Source organism: Pelobates fuscus, chromosome 1, assembly GCF_036172605.1.
Source record: "Pelobates fuscus isolate aPelFus1 chromosome 1, aPelFus1.pri, whole genome shotgun sequence".
Lineage (NCBI taxonomy): Eukaryota > Metazoa > Chordata > Amphibia > Anura > Pelobatidae > Pelobates > Pelobates fuscus.
This window is the reverse complement of record NC_086317.1, coordinates 3,065,512-3,093,082: the sequence shown is the minus strand read 5'-3', so window position 1 is coordinate 3,093,082 and position 27,571 is coordinate 3,065,512. Positions and strand designations below refer to the sequence as shown.

The 27,571-nt window shown below is 48.6% G+C and overlaps 1 protein-coding gene across 1 annotated transcript; it reads left to right on the top strand.

Moving 5' to 3' along the window:
* Positions 1-26,303, top strand: POGLUT1 (protein O-glucosyltransferase 1). The gene is made up of 11 exons (XM_063445788.1): positions 1-193; positions 2,404-2,494; positions 2,861-3,004; positions 5,640-5,775; positions 10,386-10,507; positions 19,172-19,231; positions 20,410-20,509; positions 20,820-20,878; positions 21,269-21,436; positions 25,005-25,061; positions 25,865-26,303. The coding sequence occupies exons 1-11, from the start codon at positions 130-132 to the stop codon at positions 26,019-26,021; spliced, it is 1,158 nt and encodes a 385-aa protein (XP_063301858.1). The 5' UTR covers positions 1-129; the 3' UTR covers positions 26,022-26,303.
* The last annotated feature ends 1,268 nt before the right edge of the window (positions 26,304-27,571 follow it).

Sequence of the window (27,571 nt, the reverse complement as noted above, 5' to 3'; positions counted from 1 at the left end):
CATCGTGGCTTTGCTTCTGTCAGGCTTGGTAGAGGGCAAGCGGTGGGATCAGCCATGACTAGCAGATCGCCGAACACAAACTGTATAGAGCGGCCCTGGCTGCCATCTTGGTTGTGGCAGGCGTGATTAATGGATAGCCGAGCCATGCTGCTGGTTGTGCTCCTCGGCTTTCTGACTAATGGGGTTCAGGGGGGTAAGTGGCGAGAGGGGATCAGTTCTATTCTGTCAGCAGTGAGTGGGAGAACCTGCCCCCCCCCCCAAACCTCCTGTGCCATCTCCATGGGACCCTCTGAGTTCACAATAATAACATGGGGGGGGGCTGTGTGTGGTTGTAATAGGGGGTGGGTGGCTGTAATAGGGGGAGGAGGTAGCTGTAATAGGGGGAGGGGGGTTGAAATAGGGGGAGGGGGTGTGTGGTTGTAATGGGGGGGTTGCTGTAATAGGGGGAGGGGCTGTGTGGTTGTAATGGGGGGTTGCTGTAATAGGGGGAGGGGGTGTGTGGTTGTAATGGGGGGGTTGCTGTAATAGGGGGAGGGGCTGTGTGGTTGTAATGGGGGGTTGCTGTAATAGGGGGAGGGGGTGTGTGGTTGTAATGGGGGGGTTGCTGTAATAGGGGGAGGGGGTGTGTGGTTGTAATGGGGGGTGGTTGTAATGGGGGGGTTGCTGTAATAGGGGGAGGGTGTGTGTGGTTGTAATGGGGGGGTTGCTGTAATAGGGGGAGGGGTTGTGTGTGGTTGTAATAGGGGGAGGGTGTGTGTTGCTGTAATATGGGGGGGGCTGTAATAGGGGGAGGGGGTGTGGCTATAATATGGGAGGGGGGTGTGGTTGTAATGGGGGAGGGGTTGTGTGTGGCTGTAATAGGGGGAGGGGGTGGCTGTAATAGGGGGAGGGGGTGTGTGGTTGTAATGGGGGGGTTGCTGTAATAGGGGGAGGATGTGTGTGGTTGTAATAGGGGGAGGGGGTGGCTGTAATAGGAGCGGGAGGGGTGTCTGGCTGAAATAGGGGGGAGGGGGTGTCCTATAATTGGGTAGACAACGGGGATTGTTGGCATTACAATACTTATTATTATTATTATTAAATACAAAACCACTTCCACCCCAGGATATGTAATTCTGAGATGGTTACAAATGTAAAGTGATTTGTAATTAATAATTGTCTTACAGTGGACAGCTTACCTTGGATTACTTCCCAAGTAAATAAAGTGCTCGAAAGGTGCCTCCCCGATGGACACAACGGGCTCCAAGCCCTTACTGGATCCGTCCGATCCAAGGCAAAAAACTGGCCTCCAGGTGACAGATACACTTATAGCAGCTTTTTTATTAAAGTATTTGTTAAATTTGAAAATAAAACAAGATGGGAATTAAAAATAGCTGTAAGTCCTATGCGTTTCGTCCTTAGTGTATGGGACTTCCTCAGGGACCAACAGTTATCATTAAACAGCATTAAAAAATAGTGTCCGGATCCAGTAAGGGCTTGGAGCCCCCCATGTCCATCGGGGGGGAGGCACCTTTGGAGCACGTTATTTAGCTAATTTGCGTGAGTGCATTATATTATAGCGCAGTATTATTATTATATGTAAACTGTATTACGCTATGTATTCTTTATTTTAATATTTATTCTATATGCTCACAGCTGTATCCCATTTTTTATGTATACTTATTAATTATTGTAATTGGCATTTATATAGCGCCAACAGATTCCGTAGCGCTTTACAATATTATAAGAGGGGTGGATTTAACTATAAATAGGACAATTACAAAAAACTAATGATGAAACCTAATAGCTAATATAGAAACGAGTGGTTTTACTGTGTGTGTGTGTGTATATATATATTGTAGCGGAGCTCCTGTACTTTTCCCTACACATTATTTAAGACTGAACACACACCGCTATTTATACCCATAAACATGGGTTCTGACACCGAGGTCCATAGTAACAGGCTGGAAAGAGATGGTGACCATCATCCATTTGGGAATCAGGTCCTGCTGACTTGTATAAAGAAATCCTTAGAAGGGGGTTATTCTGTATAATAGACTAAGTGTGAGTGTTTCTTTGGCACTATTATTTTGTTCCTTTTTTTTTCTTTAAGATACATATTTTGAAACATTTTACCCCTAACATCCACGTTTTTGTTTCTGTGTCCCTGAAAAACTTTAATAAAAATTGTCAAATTGAAAAAAAAAAATACATATTTTGGAATTTGCCCTCTTCCTCTACGTATGGAATTTGAAGTTCCAGCGCTGTTCAACTTTTTATTTTATTTTTTTGTACTGATTTGTATCCACAAGGGTGGGGGAACTCCTTGTTTGTGAATTGCACCTACTGCACCTTATAGAGCGCGCTTATTCTGTTTATAGTTAAGCATTCTCCACCATTTCTAACCTGTGCTCTCCTTACCATCAGACTCCCGCTGGACCCAGTACTTGGATCGCATACAGAGAGCGCTGACCTATCACAGCCCATGTGACAGTCACAATGAGACCTGCTACTACAGGTGTGATGACTATTCTTTCTTTGCTATGGATCAGTTTCTGAGACCTCAGTGTGCGGATCTCATCTGTGTTTCATGTTCCCCGGCGTTAGTAATACACTATTATCAATCGTACATTTTCCTTTCCAGACTGGGCCTTATTTCCAGGTTACGATGCCATCTTTTTGGATAACTGGGCATATCATCCCCCATTTAGGGCATTAGACTTGATGTGGTCTCTGAGTAGGATGCCAGAGGAGTCCTGTCCCTTGTGTACATACATCCAAATATATCAAAGTCCCTAAAACTAATTATTGTGTTCTGTGGGACGGGTACATTGTGATACACTGTGTAGGAGGTATCTAAATGACCGAATTCTGTTGCTCACAGAGTGCTCCAGCAGGACCTGGCACCGTTTAGCTCTGGGATCTCTAGGGACTTGATGACCAATATTTTGAGCCGTAAGCTTGGAACCCACTACCAAATCATTAGCCACCGCCTGTACCGAGAGGAAGAGTGCATGTTCCCCGCTCGGTAAGTGAATGTGGCATAGTGCCTTCCTTGATTGTTCTTTTTTGAGTCCTCCTTTTAGTTCCATTGTCTCATGTTGTCCACATGTAAGTTACCCACTGATAATCCTGTCTTATGACCTCAATCACTTGGTTGTTCACCTCATGTTCTACACATTCTGTCTCCTTGTGTCTGCTTTTCATCCTCAGCAAATGGGGATTTTATTCACTAAAGACCAAATTGCAGTAAATTGAAAACCAAATTGCAACAAAATACTGAAATTTTACAAATCAATTTTGCCTTTATTATGAAATTCAGTTTTGAATTCACTATAATTAAGTGTTTAGTGAATAATCACCATGGTATTCAGATATCTTTCATCCCTGGTAATTCTGTACCATGGTGTCTACACGTCTTTCATTGTATTTGGTGTCTGTGTGTCGTTTTCTAGCTGTGTGCGGTAGTGTATGTGTGTTGTTCTCTAGTTGTGTGCGGTGGTGTCTGTGCGTCCTTCTCTAGCTGTGTGCGGTGGTGTCTGTGCGTCCTTCTCTAGCTCGATGCGGTGGTGTCCTTCTCTAGTTCGATGCGGTGGTGTCCTTTTCTAGTTCGATGCGGTGGTGTCCTTTTCTAGTTCGATGCGGTGGTGTCCTTCTCTAGCGCTGTGCGGTGGTGGCTGTGTGTCCTTCTCTAGCTCTGTGCGGTGGTGTCTTTCTCTAGCTCTGTGCGGTGGTGTCTTTCTCTAGCTCTGTGCGGTGGTGTCTTTCTCTAGCTCTGTGCGGTGGTGTCTTTCTCTAGCTCTGTGCGGTGGTGTCCTTCTCTAGCTCTGTGCGGTGGTGTCCTTCTCTAGCTCGGTGCGGTGGTGTCCTTCTCTAGCTCGGTGCGGTGGTGTCCTTCTCTAGCTCGGTGCGGTGGTGTCCTTCTCTAGTTCGATGCGGTGGTGTCCTTCTCTAGTTCGATGCGGTGGTGTCCTTCTCTAGCGCTGTGCGGTGGTGTCTTTCTCTAGCTCTGTGCGGTGGTGTCTTTCTCTAGCTCTGTGCGGTGGTGTCTTTCTCTAGCTCTGTGCGGTGGTGTCTTTCTCTAGCTCTGTGCGGTGGTGTCTTTCTCTAGCTCTGTGCGGTGGTGTCTTTCTCTAGCTCTGTGCGGTGGTGTCTTTCTCTAGCTCTGTGCTGTGGTGTCTTTCTCTAGCTCTGTGCGGTGGTGTCTTTCTCTAGCTCTGTGCGGTGGTGTCTTTCTCTAGCTCTGTGCGGTGGTGTCTTTCTCTAGCTCTGTGCGGTGGTGTCTTTCTCTAGCTCTGTGCGGTGGTGTCTTTCTCTAGCTCTGTGCGGTGGTGTCTTTCTCTAGCTCTGTGCGGTGGTTTTCTTTCTCTAGCTCTGTGCGGTGGTGTCTCTGCGTCCCTCTCTAGCTCTGTGTGTTAGTGTCTAGCTCTCTGTGTTAGTGGATGTGGCGAAACCAACCTCGCCACTATGTTCTGGAGAAGCATGTGTCCCTATTTTCTCTTATGACAAATTGCCCTGCTTCCCTGGGTTATGGAGAAGCCTGATTGCCAGCCTCCTTCCTCGTGACTATGGCCCCCTCTCATCAGCCCATGCTAAACTTAAACCCCATGGCGATTTGACTGTGTTTGTGGGATCTGAGCGCTGTTTGGATATATTGAGCGCTTAGATCCAAGCCATCTGGGGATAGGTTGAATGTGGGGGTTCTGTTCAGTATGATAGGAATTATGTATTTTTGTGTATTTTTGCTGCTGTTGTGAATAGAGATATTTTCTGTATGCTGGAGATAATTGGCTTACCACACCCAAGCCATGATTGCAGTCGTCCATCTATCTTTTGAACCACTAGACCAATTTGTATGATTTTGACGTATGTTTGTATTTGGAGTATGCTGATTCTGAAAATGTACTGTATAAAATGTATTTTATGTGAATGTGAAGTATACTTTTAAAGTTATGAATATTGTGTAAAACTGTGTATTTTCCTGCCTGTGATAATTATGTTAGCCCATTGTGTTTAGTAATTATATCACAGGCAGAGGGGAGGATTTTGTGTGTTACTGCTGGGAGTGTCTGAGTGTGTTGTACGTATTGATTGGTTGTTCTGCAAAACCCTGTGGGTGGTACTAATGTGTAAGAATGTGTATATAAGGCCAATAAAGACACAGATCCCTCTCTAGCTCTGTGTGTTAGTGTCTAGCTCTGTGTGTTAGTGTCTAGCTCTGTGTGTTAGTGTCTAGCTCTGTGTGGTGGTGTCTCTGCATCCCTCTCTAGCTCTGTGTGTTAGTGTCTAGCTCTGTGTGGTGGTGTCTCTGCGTCCCTCTCTAGCTCTGTGTGTTAGTGTCTAGCTCTGTGTGTTAGTGTCTAGCTCTGTGTGTTAGTGTCTAGCTCTGTGTGGTGGTGTCTCTGCGTCCCTCTATAGCTCTGTGTGTTAGTGTCTAGCTCTGTGTGGTGGTGTCTCTGCGTCCCTCTCTAGCTCTGTGTGTTAGTGTCTAGCTCTGTGTGTTAGTGTCTAGCTCTGTGTGTTAGTGTCTAGCTCTGTGTGTTAGTGTCTAGCTCTGTGTGGTGGTGTCCATATACCCCAGTTGTATTGTCGGTTGATGTCTTTATATTGTTAATGTTGCCTATTTGTTCTGACTTGGTGTCTCTGGTTTCTTGGTTCTATAGGTGCAGCGGAGTGGAGCACTTTCTGCTGCAGCTTCTGCCACACCTTCCGGACATGGAGTTAGTGATTAATGTGAGAGATTATCCACAGGTCCCCCGGTGGATGACACCCACCATTCCCATTTTTTCCTTTAGTAAGGTGAGCTGAGCCATGGAAATATGTGGCAGCGTTAGAAGGGCTGAGGTCTCATGGTGACGCCGTAATTAGAATGGAGATTATTTCCGAGTTTCTTTGATTTAGTCTGGTTTCATCGAACACATGATTCCTTGTGCACAGGATCTCTGCTATTGCTTCCATAAAACAAAGGGCTCATCTCTACTACTATTTATCATTTATCAGCTGTAGCGAACCACCTGGTAACCCGACCGGTTACCTCCGCTAATTCCCTTCCTTGAGCCGAGCAGGAACCATTTTAAAATACAAAGAGCCCCATTTCCCCCCCCAATAACTGGACGAGTCACAGTTCTGGAGGTGACAAACTTTATTGAAAACAGGCTTCATTAATGCACAGACCCCAAAGGGGGTCTCCATTCATTCAGTACAAATTCCTCAGTCCCAAGCTGGTGGGGGATGGCTTACAGCAGATAACCATCTCCCGTTCTGGGAGATACCAACTGGACAATAGTTACACACATTAAAACATAGTACATACTTAGGGGCTCTGCGCCCCAGGAAGGGATCATAGATATCAGTCACTGTGTAGCCCAGGGTCCCCTCTATGATCCCTGCAAATAGCGGGGCTATCGGATGCATCCCCGAAATTAGTTTCAGAGAGTTGCTTGGATTAGGCCGGTGAATTCAAACTTCGCGCCTAAACCAAGCAACAACCAATCAGCTGAAAGGTCACAAACCAAATCGCGCCAATCAGCGCTCTGGGAGGAGAGGAGTTTCACTAACCAATCCGAAGAAAGGGTGCGACACCCCGTTTGGAAGACGCTCCTTCTCTGCTTAGTCGCCTGCGCCTCGCAGCGACCAATCAGCGCTCCCTCGGGTCAACCAATCAGGAGAATGGCACAAACCAAGTTTGAAGGGGAGTGCTTTCTTCCATTGGTCGGCACAGCCTTCCAGACGGCCAGCGGGGACTCTGTGGCTTACGCCTTTCCCCGGCGGCTGCCTGGAAGCATCCCTCTTCGGGATCTGAACGCTCCCCCTGGTTGTCACCCAGGGGAATGTTCATTAACCCCTTAAGGACACATGACATGTGTGACATGTCATGATTCCCTTTTATTCCAGAAGCTTGGTCCTTAAGGGGTTAAAGGAACACTATTATGACAAACTGGACCTTGTCACGGGTCCTTCGAGGGGCATACTTACCAGCCTCCTACCCTGTGACTATGGCCCCAATGTTACTATTGGAAAACACCATTTGTGCCTGTTGGGACTGGTAAGAGGAACTATCCGAACTTTCGAAGTGGCACTTCAAACTCCCGAAGCCATTCGAAGTGCCATCTGAACCCCTGAACTGATCTGGGTGATTTTTGGATATGTTGGTCACCCAGATCAAGGCTATCAGGGGATGTAACTTATTGGGATTTTATGTGTTTTTAAGGTATTTTGGGGGTTTTGTAAAAATGTGTGTTTTTTATGTTCGGAGATAAATGAGTTTAGTATAGTGCTTGACTCAATTATCTCCTAAGTAAAGGGAAAGGCTTATTGTATTGTATGTGGGAGTGTCATGCATTGTAACTCTGTTATTAATGGTTTGTAAGTTTGTGTCCCTGTCCCCAACAAGGTCCATGTGAGCTTACCCCTTGCATGGGGACTGTCCTAAAAGGCCAGTGTGGCTACCATTAAACCATTCCTGCTTAACCCTCAACACGTAGCCTGGTCTCGTGATTATAGGGAACCTGCTATACAGCTATACCACTAGCCCTTATAAGCGTTTCACAGCTATACTCTCTCAAGCTGCGGCGGTTCGTGGGGTCTACGGTGCTTATTGTGTCCGGTGCGGTGCTTATGGTGCTCAGCGTCAGCTAGGAAGCATCGATTGGCAGAGGTAAGGTCGGGGTGCCAGCTGGTACGTCACAACTGTAGTCACCTAAACAACTTGAGCTTAATGAAGCAGTTTTAGTATATAGATCATGCCTCTCAGGTTTCACTGCTCAATTCACTGTCATTTAGGAGTTAAATCACTTTGTTTCTGTTTATGCAGCCCTAGCCACACCTCCCCTGGCTATGATTGACAGAGCCTGCATGAAAAAAAAAACTGGTTTCACTTTCAAACAGATGTAATTTACCTCAACCAATTGTATCTCTTTCTCTGTAAATTGAACTGTAATCACATACAGGAGGCTCTTGCAGGGTCTAGCAAGCTATTAACATAGCAGGGGATAAGAAAATCTTAATTAAACAGAACTTGCAATAAAGAAAGCCTAAATAGGGCTCTCTTTACAGGAAGTGTTTATGGAAGGCTGTGCAAGTCACATGCAGGGAGGTGTGACTAGGGTTCATAAACAAAGGGATTTAACTCCTAAATGGCAGAGGATTGAGCAGTGAGGCTGCAGGGGCATGTTCTATACACCAAAACTGCTTCATTAAGCTAAAGTTGTTCAGGTGACTATAGTGTCTCTTTAGTTCAGCAGACAAAAAGGGGTCTCTAGGACCATAGTCTTTGGACAGGAGTCTTGGCCTTAAACACTTCCTGCAGATATGTCTACACTTTATTGCACAGTCTGTTTAATGTAGAATTTCTAATCTCCTGCACTGTTTATAGCTTGCTAGAGCCTGCAGCAGTCTGTGTGTGTGTGATAAAAGTTCAACTAGCCAAGTAGGAGATAAGCACTTCTAAAGTAAACAAACTGTGCTGTAAGATCTGATTCTAAATGAAAACAAATGGCAGAGAATTGAGCAGTGAGACCCCCAAACCCACATCATTAAAAGTTGTAAAAGCTACAGTTATTTAGTTGCCTAAAGAGTCCCTTAAGTTATTTTACTTATTGTACACAGTGTAACACACAGTGGAGGTTTTTCTTATGTTCAGGGGATAATTGCATCAGCGCCTGTGTGTCTGGGAATTGAGTTATTGTATAAAAGGTAACACAGAAAGGAATGGAATTTGTTTATTGTGCAATGAGTCTTGGTGTCAGACAGGTAATTCCTTTATGGAGTCCTAACCTAATTCTGTCCTAGACATCAGGACGCTGGGGAGTGACTTGTATTGTTTTGTTTTTTTATAACCCCCTGTGTACATGTGTGCTGTGGTTTAATAAAGATAGTTCTACTTCACCCTTCACTAAGTCTTGGCTAGTGTTTGGGTGAGCGGCTGTATAGCTATACACATTAGCGCTATATCACGGTACACTGCGACTCTGGCTGATGCACTGCAGGATGTAACTTGGCGGAGGTACTCTGCTGCAGTACGGTGGTTCCACCACAGGCTGTGTAAACAAAGTGATTTAACTCCTAAATGGCAGCGAATTGAGCAGCGAGACTGCAGGGACATGATCTATACACCAAAACTGTATAATACCTGTGACAGAACCATCCATCTGTCTATTTCTTTTGTGGATTCGTCTATTTTGTGCCATCCGTCTAAATGACTGTGTTCAGTATCCTAACCATCCGAATGACTGTTTTCACGAATAAAACTGCCGAACGGATGGCCACCCAGAAGAGAAGTGTGCTGCTGGTTAACCTTTTGATCCCAATTAGAACGTTGTGGTTAACCGCAGACACTTCTCAATTAAGCCGACTTCAGGGTGGCCGCCGTTCGCATGTCGACCACGAGGCAGCGGCCATCTTTAACCAAAGCCCAGCGGTGTTCGGCTCTGATTCCATGGAACTAAAAACGGACACCTTTTCTGCCGAACACCGCTGAAACCATGGGTCATTCGGCTGTCTCGACAAAACCATACGAATACCAGCTGTTCGGGAGTTTTACCGTTGACCGAAAGTATTTAACCCAGATAGCCTTCCCATGGAGTCAATCGCCTGCCGAAAGACTATAAGAACTTTGACTCCGTGGCGATTGAACTATACGAATGGGATCTGAGCGCTATTCGTCAATAATGTGCCCTCAGATCCCGGCTATCTGGGGATATGTGATATGGATGTGAAATATACAGTTATCATAAAGTTATGTATTTTTATGTATTTTCTGGGTTTATATTTAAAATGGCGATGGGTCTTTGTCCTGGAGATAATTGCATTTCTTCCCAATTATCTCCAGGGCAGGAAGTAGGAAACCCCATTGCATTGTGGGAAAAGTCTATGCCTGTATGTCTGGAATGTCCTGCTGTACATCTATAATTTCAGTCTCCCATTTGGTCCCCTAGGGGAGTGTCCACCAAGTGGGAGACCTGCATAAATACGGGCGGGTAGCCCACAGTAAAGCCAGATCCTGTTTGACCCTCAATACGGAGCTTCTGTCTCGTTATTGGGGGGATTTCTTATTCACGCTTAGAGACTGTTTATGGGAAACTTATGCCGCTTGGTGGATATCGTGATTCGGTTGTTAGCGGCAGTTCGTGGAGTTCGGTTCGGGAACCAGAGTACATTCACGGATCCCGTTCGGGAGATTACCGCTTCTCCTGGTTATGGTTCGTGGATTATAAATTATACGAACAGACTTAATACGGTGAGAGGGGAAGGTGAACTAAACGGCGATTTACTTATAGAGACAAAAGGTGTCTTAACAATACCCACACGGGTTTACACAGCTATTCAAGTGGTGGAAGTTCAGGAATTAAAATCATGTTTCTGAGATGCAAAGTTCCGGTTTCCTGACCCAAGTCTTTTTCCAATTACAGACTTCCGATTATCAGGATATTTTGTACCCTGCGTGGACATTTTGGGAAGGAGGGCCTGCTGTATGGCCAATTTACCCCACTGGGCTGGGGCGCTGGGACCTTATGAGAGAACAACTGAGTTTGTAAGTAGTACTCCATATGGCCACTACAACCATTTATTGGGGCGCACACTGCTCTGTATGGGGTTGGGGGACGGTGGTAATGTAACAAATACAAAAAGTGAAATTAAAGGTTTAAAAGTGGGGGCTGCTATCACCTTGTGTAGGTCACCCAACCACACACAAAATACAATGACTAGAATATATGAATAGTAGTGAGAGCAGACTGATAAGTATATGTAAACAAATATACATGTTTATAAAATATTTTACCTTATAATAATAACCATATAAAATTGCAGGGAAAAAACTCACATTGTAAGTAAACACACATGCAATTTTTACCATAAACTTGATATAAAACCTAAAATATAAATCTGTATAAATGTGATAAAAACAAGTTTACAAATTGGCCCCACTCACATATTGCTGAGCCACTTAATAGTAGGCTCAGACTTTTAGTGCCTTGTATGATAAATGTTGAGATCAGGCAGGATTCCCACAAGATACCAGATACTGTATTTCCAACACTTGATTTGTAAAAAAAAAAAAAAAAAAAAGGGTAACAGAAAAGTAACCAGAAAACTTTATTGAATTAAAAATAAATAAAAACTCAACGATCTAACAGCACGAACGCGTTTCAGCAATAAATGTTGTGAAGGACTTTTATGCAATTGCCTATATGCTTCAGTTTAATTCTCTCCCTGCTATTTTAAGGTCTATATTGTTTGGTTCCAAATGTCAAGAATGAATGTATTCGTGTACCGAACGGGGATCACACACCCTGGGTAGCAAGTAGCAATTAGAACACAGAGTAAACCGCAACTTAATTGCTACTGGGTGGCCGCCATTCGACATACGAACACGTGGCGAGAACAAAGGATGGTGGCCATCTTAAAACTCACGAATGCGGTAGCGGGGCTTACGCATGAATTGCATGGAACGGTTTTCGGTACGGGAAACATGCGAACGCCCGGTCCCCCATGGAAGTCCTGGATGAATACGTTCCCCTCCACGAATCAAACTGGCGTTCGGTAGATGGTATCTACCGGATGAGGGGAACATTCACAGGTAACCAGCTGAACCATACGAACGGTAGTTTTCGTGTAGTTAGATGCGAACGGAGACCGGCTCTTGCTACTGATTCTATGGAACTGTAACCCGGATACCTCCACATGGCAAGCCGGTCAAACTTCCACACGATGCGACACGGAAACTACCAAACGGAAATTCGTGAGATTTGGATATGTGACTACCAGTATCCTCAGCTATCCAGGGATGTTAAAAGTATAATTGTGGCGGAGCCAAGCCACTGATCAGAGCGGACGCACGATCGTTGTGCTCCGGGCTAACACAGCCTAAACGGGGAGAAAAAGCCACCCTCACGCCTCCCTACCAAAGCCCCACGGACCCTGGCAACCATGGGCAGAAAAACCAAAAAAATGAAACCAGACAGACCCAGGCCGGGCATGAATATCGGCGATCTCCTCCGCCAAGCGCATGGCGCGGGTGTCAGGGTACCTGTGGTCTCTACCTCCGAAAGAGGTAGAGACTTAGCTGTTCCTCCATCCAGACGGCCTGATGGCTCCCTTCCCCGCGGTCTATCCGGTCATGCTAGGCCGGCCGCGAGGGAGTGACTGCCTTTTACAGCATCTAGGCAGGAAGTAGTCATCAGGACACTCCCCCGGAACAACCTGTCAGTCAATGGCTGCAGGACCAATCAGGACGCCTTGGAGGCGTGGTTACTGCTCTGAACAGGGTATTTAACAGAGCTTCTTTCATTAGCTCATTGCCCTGTCGTGGTTCTAGCTTGTTCTAGTCACTCAGTGCTTGTGTATTCTATTATCCCTTTTGGTTTTGACCCGGCTTGTTTACCTTACTCTGCTTATCTCTGTTACCCTTGATTCGGCTTGTCTCTCGCTTACCTGTCTTCTGTTACCCTCGACCTCGGCTTGTCTTTGACCATTCTATACTGTACTACTTACGTTAGTCCGGCCATTCTAGGTCCGGTATACGTATCTGGCTACTGTTTGTACTCTGCGTGTTGGATCCCTGTCCCGATCCTGACAGCGGGTAGGCCCAAGATGGCCGCGGTCCTGGATGATTTCTCGGATAACTCAGAGGAACTGTCTATAGACGAAGAGGAAGCTTGCCATATGTCGGCACTACAACACCCACCTCAACCCACGAAAGGGACCTCTGAACCAGCGACGGCTGCAATGATACAGGACATGCTCAGCGCCCTCCAGAGAACCCTGCAGGCGGATGTAGCCCTGCTACGCGCCGACATCACAGGCCTGGTGAGCAGAATCGACACAGTGGAAGCAGCGTCAGTACAGCATACCCAAACTATAGCGCAACTACAAAGGGACATCGAGGCACTCACAATAAAACAAGCTGCCACTGACATGCGTTTTGCCCAGCTAGAAGACTCACGGCGCCGCTCTAACCTAAAAATCCGGGGAATACCGGAGGAGGTGCCCGAGGCAGAGCTCCCGCATCTACTCAGGAGGCTGCTAGCACATTTACTAGAGCCCAAGACCGCGAGGACCGTACACACAGACAACGCCTTCCGGGTGCCGAAGCCTAAAGGGGCGCCAGACGCTGCACCTCGGGATCTGATTGTGCGCTTTCGCAGCGGAGCCGACAAAGCAATAGTCCAGACGGCCTTGAAGGGAACAACCACCCTTAACTTTGAGAACATGGCTTTATCCTTCTATGCGGACTTGTCAGGAGATACCCTGCGTTGGCGCAAGTCAATGAAACCCCTCACGGCCCTGCTCCACACCAATGGCGTGGATTACCGCTGGAGAAACCCGCGCTCGCTACATGTACGAAGGGGGGAAGAGACTCTTACGGCCACAGACATCTCCGAAGCCCCCACACTCCTCGCCAAACTCTGCTTATCAGGGGACAACCCCCAAAGACCCAGCGACCAGCCGACGACATCGGCGACACACCAATGGGACGTATCAAAGACCAAGCCGTTCACCCCAATGGGGGCCAAACCGGCGGCAGCAGCTAACAGCGGGCAGTGAAAGGCCGGCACCGCTAGACCACAAAAAAACGGGACTCACCCAAGCTGACCAACCTCTGACTTGGTCTAGAGACCATTGCAATTACTGTTTAATTTTTATTGGTGTTTCTCCTTTTTCAAACAAAACTGTGTTTTATATTCCCTTTTATCCATCCCGCCTCACGGCTACTGCCACGCAGTAATTTTACAACTTAAACCCCCTTGAGCCCACCCATAGGCCTAACTTACTGCGGCCTCAACTGGCCTCAGGCCAGAGCCTTAAGCCCCCCCCCCCCCCCCCCCCCCGCCACCATCGATTTTTAGCTTTCAACCATAATACTATACATGGAGATGCGGTGTGACCCTTGCGGCCATTATCTCACAAACCATGATCTTCCTTTGGGCTAGCCTGTACAAATTACCCTTCCTGCTTAATTACGAAAAATAGCATTAATAGCACTGTACCAAGTTAACTCGATAGCTATAGCAGAAGTTAATCTATGCTTAATAACTCAGTTTTGACAGGGCGTGAGTGAAAAGATATTGTGACTGATCTCCTCGCCCCATAACTTGCCTAGCCTGTCACAACAGCTATGTGTCACATTGATTCACGATCCCACTAAGCGACTAATAGCACAAATTCAGCCACAATAGGTTACTGAAATAGTTCCCATTACGCTAGACACAGCATCTTGCTTACTGATCCCATGAACAGACAGATAAGCGTTGTCATCTTAATCTATGTCAGTTTATTTTCTGTGGTTAGTCAGTTGTTGGAAATCGCATCGCTAAAAAATTTATAAAAATGTGCATGCTCAATCCTGTACCTCTACAATCAAACGTGTTATATTGCTCTGGAGGACTGCCTTTGGGGTACCTCCCAGTCCACTGTATGAAACTTCTGCACCACAAAAATAAAGAATTAAAAAAAAAAAAAAAAAAAAAGTATAATTGTATGTCTTATAGAAAGTATGTTTATGAAATTGTTATAAATTGTAATGTTTCTGGCCAGCAGATAATTGAGCTTTGTGTATTGTAGAAACTCAATTGTCTAGCCTGGCCCAGAGGAGGAGTTTTGTGTTGCATAAATTGTGAGTTCTGTGTGCCAGTAAATCAGTCTTGTTCCAGCATTAAGCTTTGGCTCATGTGTGGATTATTCGGCGATTCCAGGGATATTTCTACTCGTGGAATATTGGGTGAATTTCTTTTATGGGAAGAAGGGAATGCTTGACGGGGATATTTTCTACTACTGTCACAAATGTCTTTCTCCAAGTGCTCGATACTGTTCATTACCGCTATGTCCGCTATTTAAATCCATAAAGGCGTGCTTTAACCAGCCCACCTGGGCGCCTGAACTCATCACAATGTTCCGGGTACGTCATTTCCAAGTTAAAGGTCGGGGCCGCGTCACTTGATTATGATGTGTTTCTGGCGCTCTTGATAGTCTGGCTGGGTCCGATCAGCTGACCCAACTATAGTCTCCACCTCCAAGTCATAGGTAGATACGATCGAGCATTAGTCCACACAGTGGCTGTAAAAAGTATTTTGGCACACATCACTTAGTCCCAAATTGCTCCACATTGTACATATAAATATAAAGAGCATATAAATAACAATATACACACATATATAAAAATATGATATAAAGGAGAAACCAGAGAGAGAGAGAGAAATACACATTTATAATCCACTTTTGAAACTAATTATCAATATTTTCCAAAAAATGTTTGATAAATAACTTGTATAAAAACTTTATTATATTCTCAATAAAATCCTTTCACAGTTAAAATCTTCAAACTTATATCAGATTATAAAAAATGGGAAATCTCAAAATCTACATTAAATCCCTTTGGAGTTAAAGTTTCAAGATTAAACATCCACCTAATTTCTTCCCTATTCATTAAGTTATCCCTACATCCCCCCTCCACTGGATCCCTACGGACTGTAATCCTTCTGGGTTTCCTCCATGGAATTCCAGAGTGTGCTTGGAGACATTATGGTTTAATAATTTCTTTTTAATATTATTGATATGCTCTCCAATACATACTTCTAATTTCCAAGATATTGGTAGCCACAGGGGCAAGTACAGTTGCAAGAAAAAGTATGTGAACCCTTTGGAATGATATGGATTTCTGCACAAATTGGTCATAAAATGTGATCTGATCATCATCTAAGTCACAACAATAGACAATCACAGTCTGCTTAAACTAATAACAAGAAAAAACAAAGAAGTCCTGGGAAACAGGAACAGTGTAGTGTGTCCTGAGAATATTCAATAGTAGGGGATAACCCTATGTATATGGACTGACAAAAAGGAGAAACGGAACCCTAGGACAGAATGTCCAGGGTACACAAGTAGGATATCTCAGAGTGAACCAATGCTGATAAAAACCATCATTTTATTATTAATACATCCTAGACGTCAACAAAACAATAAAAAACTCACACAGCCATAATCCCACAAAAATAGTGGAAAAAATGTGATGTCTTACTAGGAAGGGAAACCATAATGATATGGGATAAAGCAAGGTTGCTTGCTCATAAGTAGCAACTACAATAAAGGTAGTAACATCTATATTAGGAGTTCCCTGGTATTATAAAGACTGAAGGGATGTCTACCTTATATAAGAAAATAGTAATAGAAGCCTACAATCCCATAAAGGAACCTAGCTCAAAGAATAGCAAAATATACATGCCAATATGCAGCTATAAAAGAAACAAGTCTCTCTGGCTCAAAAGTTGTGTGAGCCAGCTATGCCCTATATCAGGGGTAGGCAACCTTTTAGCAGCACTGTGCCGATATAGGATTGTGATGTCCCGTAGCGTGCCGGTCCTATTTTTTTTAAATTGAGGTGTGTATGCTGCCGTATTCTGCTTGTGTTATTTATACGGTAATTGCTTTGTATCGCAGAATTTTTGTGCGTATATGAGCTATTATAATGTGTATGTTCAGGAGTAGTTTGTGGTATCGTGTATGATACATATGAATGTGGGCTGTGTATGGGGGCTGTTTGTGGAATTGTGTGTGTGGATGGATATGTCACGTTGTGTCTTTGGTAGTGTGTGGCTGTTTGGGGTATTGCAGGTGAGAGACTGCATGTGGGGTTGTGTGCATGTATGTGGATTGTTAGCAGGTTAGGTTTCTGCGGATTGTGTGTATCTTTGTTGGCTGTTCGTATTATTTGTATGAGGGGAGGGTTATTGTGCATTTTGTGTATATTTAACAGTGTGTGTGGCTTCCCTGGGTTCCAGTGGGGACCAGGCTGGCCAGGTACAGGTCAAGGACAGGAGCTGCAACAGCAACTGCAGGCTGCTTTACTACAGTGTGGATTCCCATTCACAAGTGCTGGGAGGAAGTGATCTGAGATCACTTCCTCTATGTGCTGCAATACATACATTGAGGATTGTCTTTCACCACCTTTTTGTATTAGCAGGTATCTGAAGTTTCACTGGGACTCCTGATAGGCCAGAGCCTGTTTGGCTCTAGCAGCCTTGAGTGCCGTGCAAAAACACCTTGAGTGCCGTGCATGGCACTAGTGCCGTAGGTTGCCTACCCCTGCCCTATAGCTTTAATGTCTCAATTAGCCAAAGCTAACTATTGCTAGTCCTTGATCTTATTAAGAAATATTAGAACAGGTCCAAGCCCTTCCTAGCTAAAATAAAAGAAATTAGTTACTCAAAAATAACCATCAAAACTCAAACACCCCAAATAAAGTGCTAAAAAATAAAGAAGTGAAGTGGTTTAAAAATTCATCTTATGCCTTAAATTAATAACACACAAAGAATGAAATGTTGCCATGTTTTTATTGAACACACCATGTAAACATTCACAGTGCAGGTGGAAAAAGTATGTGAACCCTTGGATTTAATAACTGGTTGAACCTCCTTTGGCAGCAATAACTTCAACCAAATGTTTCCTGAAGTTGCAGATCAGACGTGCACAACGGTCAGGAGTAATTCTTGACCATTCCTCTTTACAGAACGGTTTCAGTTCAGCAATATTCTTGGGATGTCTGGTGTGAATCGCTTTCTTGAGGTCATGCCACAGCATCACAATCGGGTTGAGGTCAGGACTCTAACTGGGCCACTTCAGAAGGCGTATTTTCTTCTGTTTAAGCCATTCTGTTGTTGATTTACTTCTATGATTTGGGTCATTGTCCTGTTGCAACACCCATCTTCTGTTGAGCTTCAGCTGGTAGACAGATGGCCTTAAGTTCTCCTGTCTTGATAAACTTGGGAATTAATTTTTCCTTCGATGATGGCAATCTGTCCAGGCCCTGACGCAGCAAAGCAGCCCCAAACCATGATGCCCCCACCACCATACTTCACAGTTGGGATGAGGTTTTGATGTTGGTGTGCTGTTCCTCTTTTTCGCCAGACATAGTGTTGTGTGTTTCTTCCAAACAACTCAACTTTGGTTTCATCTGTCCACAGAATATTTTGCCATTACTGCTGTGGAGCATTCAGGTGCTCTTGTGCAAACTGTAAACGTGCAGCAATGTGTTGTTTGGACAGCAGTGGCTTCCTCTGTGGTATCCTCCCATGAAATCCATTTTTGTTTAGTGTTTTACGTATTGTAGATTCGCTAACAGAGATGTTAGCATTTGCCAGTGACTTTTGTAAGTCTTTAGCTGACACTCTAGGATTCTTCTTCACCTCATTGAGCAGTCTGCGCTGTGCTCTTGCAGTCATCTTTACAGGACGGCCACTCCTAGGGAGAGTAGCAGCAGTGCTGAACTTTCTCCATTTATAGACAATTTGTCTTACGTGGACTGATGAACAGCAAGGCTTTTGGAGATACTTTTATAACCCTTTCCAGCTTTATCAACAATTCTTAATCGTAGGTCTTCTGAGAGCTCTTTTGTGCGAGGCATCATTCACATCAGGCAATGCTTCTTGTGAAAAGCAAACCCAGAACTGGTGTGTGTTTTTTATAGGGCAAGGCAGCTGTAACCAACACCTCCAATCTCATCTCATTGATTGGACTCCAGTTGGCTGACATCTCACTCCAATTAGCTCTTGGAGATGTCATTAGTCTAGGGGGTTCACATACTTTTTCCACCTGCACTGTGAATGTTTACATGGTGTGTTCAATAAAAACATGGCAACATTTCATTCTTTGTGTGTTAGAGCTGAAATTAAAAAGTGACACTGTATCTGGCTCTGTATTGGGTGACACTATCTGTCTCTGTATTGGGTGACACTATCTGTCTCTGTATTGGGTGACACTATCTGTCTCTGTATTGGGTGACACTGTATCTGTCTCTGTATTGGGTGACACTGTATCTGGCTCTGTATTGGGTGGCACTGTATCTGGCTCTGTATTGGGTGACACTATCTGTCTCTGTATTGGGTGACACTGTATCTGTCTCTGTATTGGGTGACACTGTATCTGTCTCTGTATTGGGTGACACTATCTGTCTCTGTATTGGGTGACACTGTATCGGTCTCTGTATTGGGTGGCACTGTATCTGGCTCTGTATTGGGTGACACTGTATCTGTCTCTGTATTGGGTGACACTGTATCTGTCTCTGTATTGGGTGACACTATCTGTCTCTGTATTGGGTGACACTGTATCTGTCTCTGTATTGGGTGACACTGTATCTGGCTCTGTATTGGGTGACACGGTATCTGTCTCTGTATTGGATGACACTATGTCTCTGTCTGTTTAGGACAGCGAACCTTTGGCCCTGGGATAAGAAAATTCCAAAAGGTTATTTCAGAGGATCCAGGTCAGATAATGGGGAGATTTGGTGCTTTGTTGTTAAATTAGACAGTGAGTTTTTGAAATGATTAATATATTCACATAATCCTTTGAAAGCCTTTAAAGCGATCTCGGCTTTTCTTGCTCAACCACTCCCACACAGCCAGCCTGCTCCTCGCTATCCAATAACCACTCCCACTCTGCCAGCCTGCTCCTCGCTATCCAAGAACCACTCCCACTCTGCCAGCCACCTCCTCGCTATCAAAGAACCACTCCCACTCTGCCTGCCTGCTCCTCGCTATCCAATAACCACTCCCAATCTGCCAGCCTGCTCCTCGCTATCCAATAACCACTCCCACTCTGCCAGCGACCTCCTCGCAATCCAAGAACCACTCCCACTCTGCCAGCCACCTCTTCGCTATCCAAGAACCACTCCCACTATGCCAGCCACCTCCTCGCTATCAAAGAACCACTCCCACTCTGCCAGCCACCTCCTCGCTATCAAAGAACCACTCCCACTATGCCAGCCACCTCCTCGCTATCAAAGAACCACTCCCACTCTACCAGCCACCTCCATGCTATCAAAGAACCACTCCCACTCTGCCAGCCACCTCCTCGCTATCAAAGAACCACTCCCACTCTGCCAGCCACCTCCTCGCTATCAGAGAACCACTCCCACTCTACCAGCCACCTCCATGCTATCAAAGAACCACTCCCACTCTGCCAGCCACCTCCATGCTATCAAAGAACCACTCCCACTCTGCCAGCCACCTCCTCGCTATCAAAGAACCACTCCCACTCTGCCAGCCACCTCCTCGCTATCAAAGAACCACTCCCACTCTACCAGCCACCTCCATGCTATCAAAGAACCACTCCCACTCTGCCAGCCACCTCCTCACTATCAAAGAACCACTCCCACTCTGCCAGCCACTTCCTCGCTATCCAAGAACCACTCCCACTCTACCAGCCACCTCCATGCTGTCAAGCAACCGCTTCCACTGTATCTGCCACATTCTCTCCATTCACTGAGGCCCATTCTGCCTCTCTGCTCACTGTTATTTTTCCAACATCTCCTGCTCCTAATCTCCTTCACATGGCTGCTCTGCCTCTCAACTCCATCTTATCCCCCCAAATTATCTGCATTTTATTATATTCTGTACTCAGAGAAGGTATCTTGCGGACCACATGGCCTTTGTTTCATTACAGGACCAGTCCCGAGCGAGACCCGCTGATACTCCTGTCCAGAGAGAGCCCTGAGCTGGTGGATGCAGAGTATACAAAGAATCAAGCATGGAGATCGGAGAAGGTGAGGACATGTATTTGGCAATATTCAACATCTCAGAAATGGTGAGTGGGAAGCACTCTTAGAGCGGGCTTTTGGGTAAAGATTGAGCTGTGCATTGAACTTCCCCTTTCCCTGTGAGATCACAAGGATTGGAAACGCCAACAGGACAACCTCAAGTCCTCATTATAGTTTAGCTTTCACCTCTACCCCTCTCCTCTCCCACATTATTCACGTGTGAAGCTCCCTCCCATTTCCCAATGCATGAAGTTATTCCCATGTACATAGCTTCCCTACTCGCTTTGTGCTAACATTTTGATTGGGTTACCAACAGGATACCCTCGGAAGGCCTCCAGCTAAAGAGGTCCCACTGGTGGATCACTGTGAGTTTAAGTACGTCCAAATATAATCGCTTGCCAATTAACATCTGATTTTTCATTATCCCCACTCTACCCATTATCTCTTCCCTAATTACACAATATGTCCTGATACAACATCTGCCTCTAATTCCTCAGCCTTTATCATGATCTTTAATCAGCTGTCGTATATCACTGACTCATTGTCACTTAACTTCTTGTTTTTCGCATTGCATCCCACTATTTAAATTCTCCCCAACCTCACTCCTTTCCACTCAAATCTATCTGATTCTAGGCACTTTTCCCCAAAACCACCTCCTAGCTCTTATTATTTCTACAACTCACCCTACATCTTTCGGACCCCCCTCCGTCCCCCACTCTCATAATGTCCTCATTCTCAACCCCTTGCTTGTGCTCTCTATTTCAGGTATTTGTTTAATTTCCGTGGTGTGGCAGCCAGTTTCCGCTTGAAGCATCTCTTCCTTTGTGGGTCTCTGGTCTTCCACGTGGGCAAAGAATGGCAGGAATTCTTCTACCATCGCCTGGAGCCATGGGTGCACTATATTCCAATCAGCCAGGACCTGAGTGATGTAAGGTAATGCCTACAGGACAATTTCAAGTCTTTCAACTCTTCCCATTGTTCGTTTGATTGGCCTCCAGCCGCCCCTGCAGATCTCGTCTGCTGCCCGGCCTCTGGTCGCCCCTGCAGATCTCGATGGCAAGCCGCCCCTGCAGATCTCGGTGGCCGACTCTGCAGATCTCGCCAGCTGCCCGGCCTCTGGCCACCCCTGCAGATCTCGCTGGCTGCCCCTGCAGATCTTGCAAGCTGCTCGGCTTCTGGCCGCCCCTGCAGATCTCGCCGGCCTCTGGCCGCCCCTGCAGATCTCGCCGGCTGCTCGGCCTCTGGCCGCCCCTGCAGATCTCGTCGGCCTCTGGCCGCCCCTGCAGATCTCGTCGGCCTCTGGCCGCCCCTGCAGATCTCGTCGGCCTCTGGCCGCCCCTGCAGATCTCGTCGGCCTCTGGCCGCCCCTGCAGATCTCGCCGGCTGCTCGACCTCTGGCCGCCCCTGCAGATCTCGTCGGCCTCTGGCCGCCCTGCAGATCTCGCCGGCTGCTCGGCCTCTGGCCGCCCCTGCAGATCTCGTCGGCCTCTGGCCGCCCTGCAGATCTCGCCGGCTGCTCGGCCTCTGGCCGCCCCTGCAGATCTCGCCGGCTGCTCGGCCTCTGGCCGCCCCTGCAGATCTCGCCGGCTGCTCGGCCTCTGGCCGCCCCTGCCGATCTCGCCGGCTGCCCGGCCTCTGGCCGCAACTGCAGATCTCGCCGGCTGCCTGGCCTCTGGCCGCAACTGCAGATCTCGCCGGCTGCCCGGCCTCTGGCCGCAACTGCAGATCTCGCCGGCTGCTCGGCTTCTGGCCGCCCCTGCAGATCTCGCCGGCCTCTGGCCACCCCTGCAGATCTCGCCGGCTGCCCGGCCTCTGGCCGCCCCTGCAGATCTCGCCGGCTGCTCGACCTCTGGCCGCCCCTGCAGATCTCGCCGGCTTCTGGTCGCCCCTGCAGATCTCGCCGGCTGCTCGGCTTCTGGCCGCCCCTGCAGATCTCGCCGGCCTCTGGCCACCCCTGCAGATCTCGCCGGCTGCCCGGCCTCTGGCCGCCCCTGCAGATCTCGCCAGCTGCCCGGCCTCTGGCCGCCCCTGCAGATCTCGCCGGCTGCCCGGCCTCTGGCCGCCCCTGCAGATCTCGCCGGCTGCCCGGCCTCTGCCCGCAACTGCAGATCTCGCCGGCTGCCCGGCCACTGGCCGCAACTGCAGATCTCGCCGGCCTCTGGCCGCAACTGCAGATCTCGCCGGCCTCTGGCCGCAACTGCAGATCTCGCCAGCTGCCCATCCTCTGGCCGCAACTGCAGATCTCGCCGGCTGCCCGGCTTCTGGCCGCAACTGCAGATCTCGCCGGCTGCCCGGCTTCTGGCCGCAACTGCAGATCTCGCCGGCTGCTCGGCTTCTGGCCGCCCCTGCAGATCTCGCCGGCTGCCCGGCCTCTGGCCACCCCTGCAGATCTCGCCGGCTGCCCGGCCTCTGGCCACCCCTGCAGATCTCGCCGGCTGCCCGGCCTCTGGCCACCCCTGCAGATCTCGATGGCAAGCCGCCCCTGCAGATCTCGGTGGCCGACTCTGCAGATCTCGCCGGCTGCCCGGCCTCTGGCCGCCCCTGCAGATCTCGCCGGCTGCTCGACCTCTGGCCGCCCCTGCAGATCTCGCCGGCTGCCCGGCCTCTGGCCACCCCTGCAGATCTCGTCTGCTGCCCGGCCTCTGGTCGCCCCTGCAGATCTCGATGGCAAGCCGCCCCTGCAGATCTCGGTGGCCGACTCTGCAGATCTCGCCGGCTGCCCGGCCTCTGGCCGCCCCTGCAGATCTCGCCGGCTGCTCGACCTCTGACCGCCCCTGCAGATCTCGCCGGCTTCTGGCCGCCCCTGCAGATCTCGCCGGCTGCTCGGCTTCTGGCCGCCCCTGCAGATCTCGCCGGCCTCTGGCCACCCCTGCAGATCTCGCCGGCTGCCCGGCCTCTGGCCGCCCCTGCAGATCTCGCCAGCTGCCCGGCCTCTGGCCGCCCCTGCAGATCTCGCCGGCTGCCCGGCCTCTGCCCGCAACTGCAGATCTCGCCGGCTGCCCGGCCACTGGCCGCAACTGCAGATCTCGCCGGCCTCTGGCCGCAACTGCAGATCTCGCCGGCCTCTGGCCGCAACTGCAGATCTCGCCGGCCTCTGGCCGCAACTGCAGATCTCGCCAGCTGCCCAGCCTCTGGCCGCAACTGCAGATCTCGCCGGCTGCCCGGCTTCTGGCCGCAACTGCAGATCTCGCCGGCTGCTCGGCTTCTGGCCGCCCCTGCAGATCTCGCCGGCTGCCCGGCCTCTGGCCACCCCTGCAGATCTCGCCGGCTGCCCGGCCTCTGGCCACCCCTGCAGATCTCGCCGGCCTCTGGCCACCCCTGCAGATCTCGCCGGCTGCCCGGCCTCTGGCCGCTCCTGCAGATCTCGCCGGCTGCCCGGCCTCTGGCCGCAACTGCAGGTCTCGCCGGCTGCTCGGCTTCTGGCCGCCCCTGCAGATCTCGCCGGCTTCTGGCCGCCCCTGCGATCTCGCCGGCCTCTGGCCACCCCTGCAGATCTCGCCGGCTGCCCGGCCTCTGGCCGCCCCTGCAGATCTCGCCGGCTGCCCGGCCTCTGGCCGCCCCTGCAGACCTCGCCGGCTGCCCGGCCTCTGGCCGCCCCTGCAGATCTCGCCGGCCTCTGGTCGCTCCTGAAAATCTCGCCGGCTGCCCGGCCTCTGGCCGCAACTGCAGATCTCGCCGGCTGCTCGGCTTCTGGCCGCCCCTGCAGATCTCGCCGGCCTCTGGCCACCTCTGCAGATCTCGCCGGCTGCTCGGCCTCTGGCCACCTCTGCAGATCTCGCCGGCTGCTCGGCTTCTGGCCGCCCCTGCAGATCTTGCCGGCTTCTGGCCGCCCCTGCAGATCTCGCCGGCCTCTGGCCACCCCTGCAGATCTCGCCGGCTGCCCGGCCTCTGGCCGCCCCTGCAGATCTCGCCGGCTGCCCGGCCTCTGGCCGCCCCTGCAGACCTCGCCGGCTGCCCGGCCTCTGGCCGCCCCTGCAGATCTCGCCGGCCTCTGGTCGCTCCTGAAAATCTCGCCGGCTGCCCGGCCTCTGGCCTCAACTGCAGATCTCGCCGGCTGCTCGGCTTCTGGCTGCCCCTGCAGATCTCGCCGGCCTCTGGCCACCTCTGCAGATCTCCCCGGCCTCTGGCCACCTCTGCAGATCTCGCCGGCTGCTCGGCCTCTGGCCGCCCCTGCAGATCTCGCCGGCTGCTCGGCCTCTGGCCACCCCTGCAGATCTCGCCGGCTGCTCGGCCTCTGGCCGCCCCTGCAGATCTCGCCACTGTATCTCCAGATCATTCTTTTGTTCTCTCCAGTTTTATGTCTACTCTGTACCCACCATGTTTAACTACTTTCTTCCCATTGTTTCTTGATTTGGTTACTAATCATCTCATTTTACGAATGCTTCTTCCCCTCTTTTTGTCAAATATACTTTGTCTTTTCATGCTGCTTTTCCCTCTTTTTATTTTTATTTTTTTTATTTTTCTTTTCAATACTCCAATCACGTTTGCTCTTTTTCTTAAGGGAACTTCTGCACTTTGTGTCTGAGAATGATGATGAAGCCAAGAAAATTGCTGAAAGGTGTGTCAACTTCTCTACCCACACCTGGTCATATTTCCTCCTCCCCATTAACTCCATCTCTGCCACCATCACACGCTGTCCTAACATGCCCCCCCATAACCCGCTGGCATGCACACTCCCCGCCCATCCTTTGTCCAGACATGTCACTCACCCTCTGTCCTGGTTTCTCGCACCCCACTCACCCTCTGTCCTGGTATCCCTCCCCCACTCACCCTCTGTCCTGGTATCCCCCCCCCCCACTCACCCTCTGTCCTGTTATCCCCCCCCCCCCCACTCACCCTCTGTCCTGGTATCCCTCCCCCCCCCCCACTCAACCTCTGTCTTGGTATCCCACCCCCCACTCAACCTCTGTCTTGGTATCCCTCCCCCCACCCCCCACTCAACCTCTGTCTTGGTATCCCTCCCCCCACCCCCCACTCACCCTCTGTCCTTGTATTCCCACCCCCCTAAACCTCTCTCCTGGCATACCCCCCACTCACCTTCTGTCCTGATTTCCCGCCCCCCACTCACCCTCTGTCCTAGTTTCTCCCCCCCCCCCACTCACCCTCTGTCTTGGTTTCCCACTCACCCTCTGTCCTGGTTTCTCCCCCCCTACTCACCTTTTGTCCTGGTTTCTCCCACTCACCCTCTGTCCTGGCATGCCCCCATGCCCTGTCCTGGTTCTCCCTTTACCATCCATGCCCAGTGGTATCACCAGGCACAGACACTGCTTCCCATTGATTTACATTCTTTGAGCAACTGTCATTTCCTGTTTCTACTCTGTGAATATTATTGGATTCTATTAATCTATTCTTCCCTCTCAGAGGACGCGTCTTTATCACTGAGCATCTGCGCATGGAGGATGTTTCTGGTTATTGGCGTTCCCTGCTCACAGAGTATGCCAACCTGCTGCAATACAGAGTGCGGCGCAGGAAGGATTACAGGGAGCTGACCCCAAGGCCCAGTCACAGTGAATTATGACCTCGGCATTTAATATCCCCCCGGACTACCTGCAGTATATTCTAGTAGAATGGATTCTGCCTGTAACACTAACCGGACCTCTTATTTCCCGCGGCGGTGCCCGTCCAATGTGCAAGGATTCTATTACTCATGTGCCGCGTTTGGGTGGACTTTTCCAGCACTAACCGTTGGTTTCCAATGCAATCAGACTCATACTATTGTCTCCAGTACTGTACTCCCCTCTACATTGGACAAAATGTATTTTTTACACTAAAATAATTAAAAGTAAACTTTTTATATGAAGCTTTTGATAAGACTGCTTTATTACTAATGAATTTGGGGGGCACAAATGCAATCAATGGAATTCCAAAACTATGAGCAGGATAGTTCCAAGTCGATAGTCTCCAAATCATTGCATTCCCAGAACACTTACAAAAGCGAAATAATACCAACAAATACATTTTACTGTGAATTCTGTGATACACATAGACACTACCATAAGATCCATATGGTAATTAAATTCTGCTCTACCCAGCATGAGTTGGTAGGCGTCTCAATCTTCTTAACACTGTGAATAATCTCACCTTTTTAAAGGCGTTTAATCTGTGACCCAGTCTCAAGAAGATACTGGTACAGGAAGGGAATTAGAGATGGAGTGGGGAGAAGAACCGTCCATTATGCGGAGGTGAAACGGGCACAAAGTTTGTCAATGTTATTGCTAGACTTGTTATGTTTGTGATGATTCACTAATGGACCTGTGCGTCCTATTTAACGCTCTACCGAATCTCTTATTGGCTCCAGCATGACCGAAATGCTCATCACACTGGGGACCTGCAAGTCTCATTCTGTTTCTTTTACTTTATTTGTTGAAAACCAATAAAAGATTATTCACCAAAATAAAATCCATATAAATAAACAGAACATCCAAACACTCTAAACCTGAGGGCAATAAAAGTTACTCCACCGTTAAATGTGAGCATATACGCCACCTCTCGCAGCTTACTAACCTGAGGCAAAACACAGGCAAAAAAAAAAGCCAGTGCCAATCAAGAGGTCATCAAAAAACACTAAACTAACAAAATAACCCAATCCCACTAGTCCCTGGTATTGCCTTGGCACACCAAAATGATTTGAACCTGAAAAGGATGTCTTCACCTTGAAGGGGGTCCTGATGACATGGACCAAGGGCTGCTTACAAACCCACATAGTGAAATACACATCACCACCAGAAACCACAGCCAGCTGGTCTTCCACCAGAAACCGCAGCCAGCTGGTCCTTGTCACGGCAAGGGTACATAATCCATCGTTGCTATAATCCAAATATTGCTATTTAATGTAGCTTGTGTAGTGCATACATGAATTGGCCGCTTAGAGAACATATGGCAGAAAGGGTTAATGTAAATTATATAGGAATGTGATAGAGGTCAGATGGTTTATGACATGAATTACTCTTGATCAATCAAGGCTGCAAGGTGTGGAACTTTACACTTGAGCTGCCTGTATGTCTAGTTCAGTGGCGTCTCCAGGATTCATACATAGGGGGCCAGGGACAAAAGAAGGGGGGCAGTTAT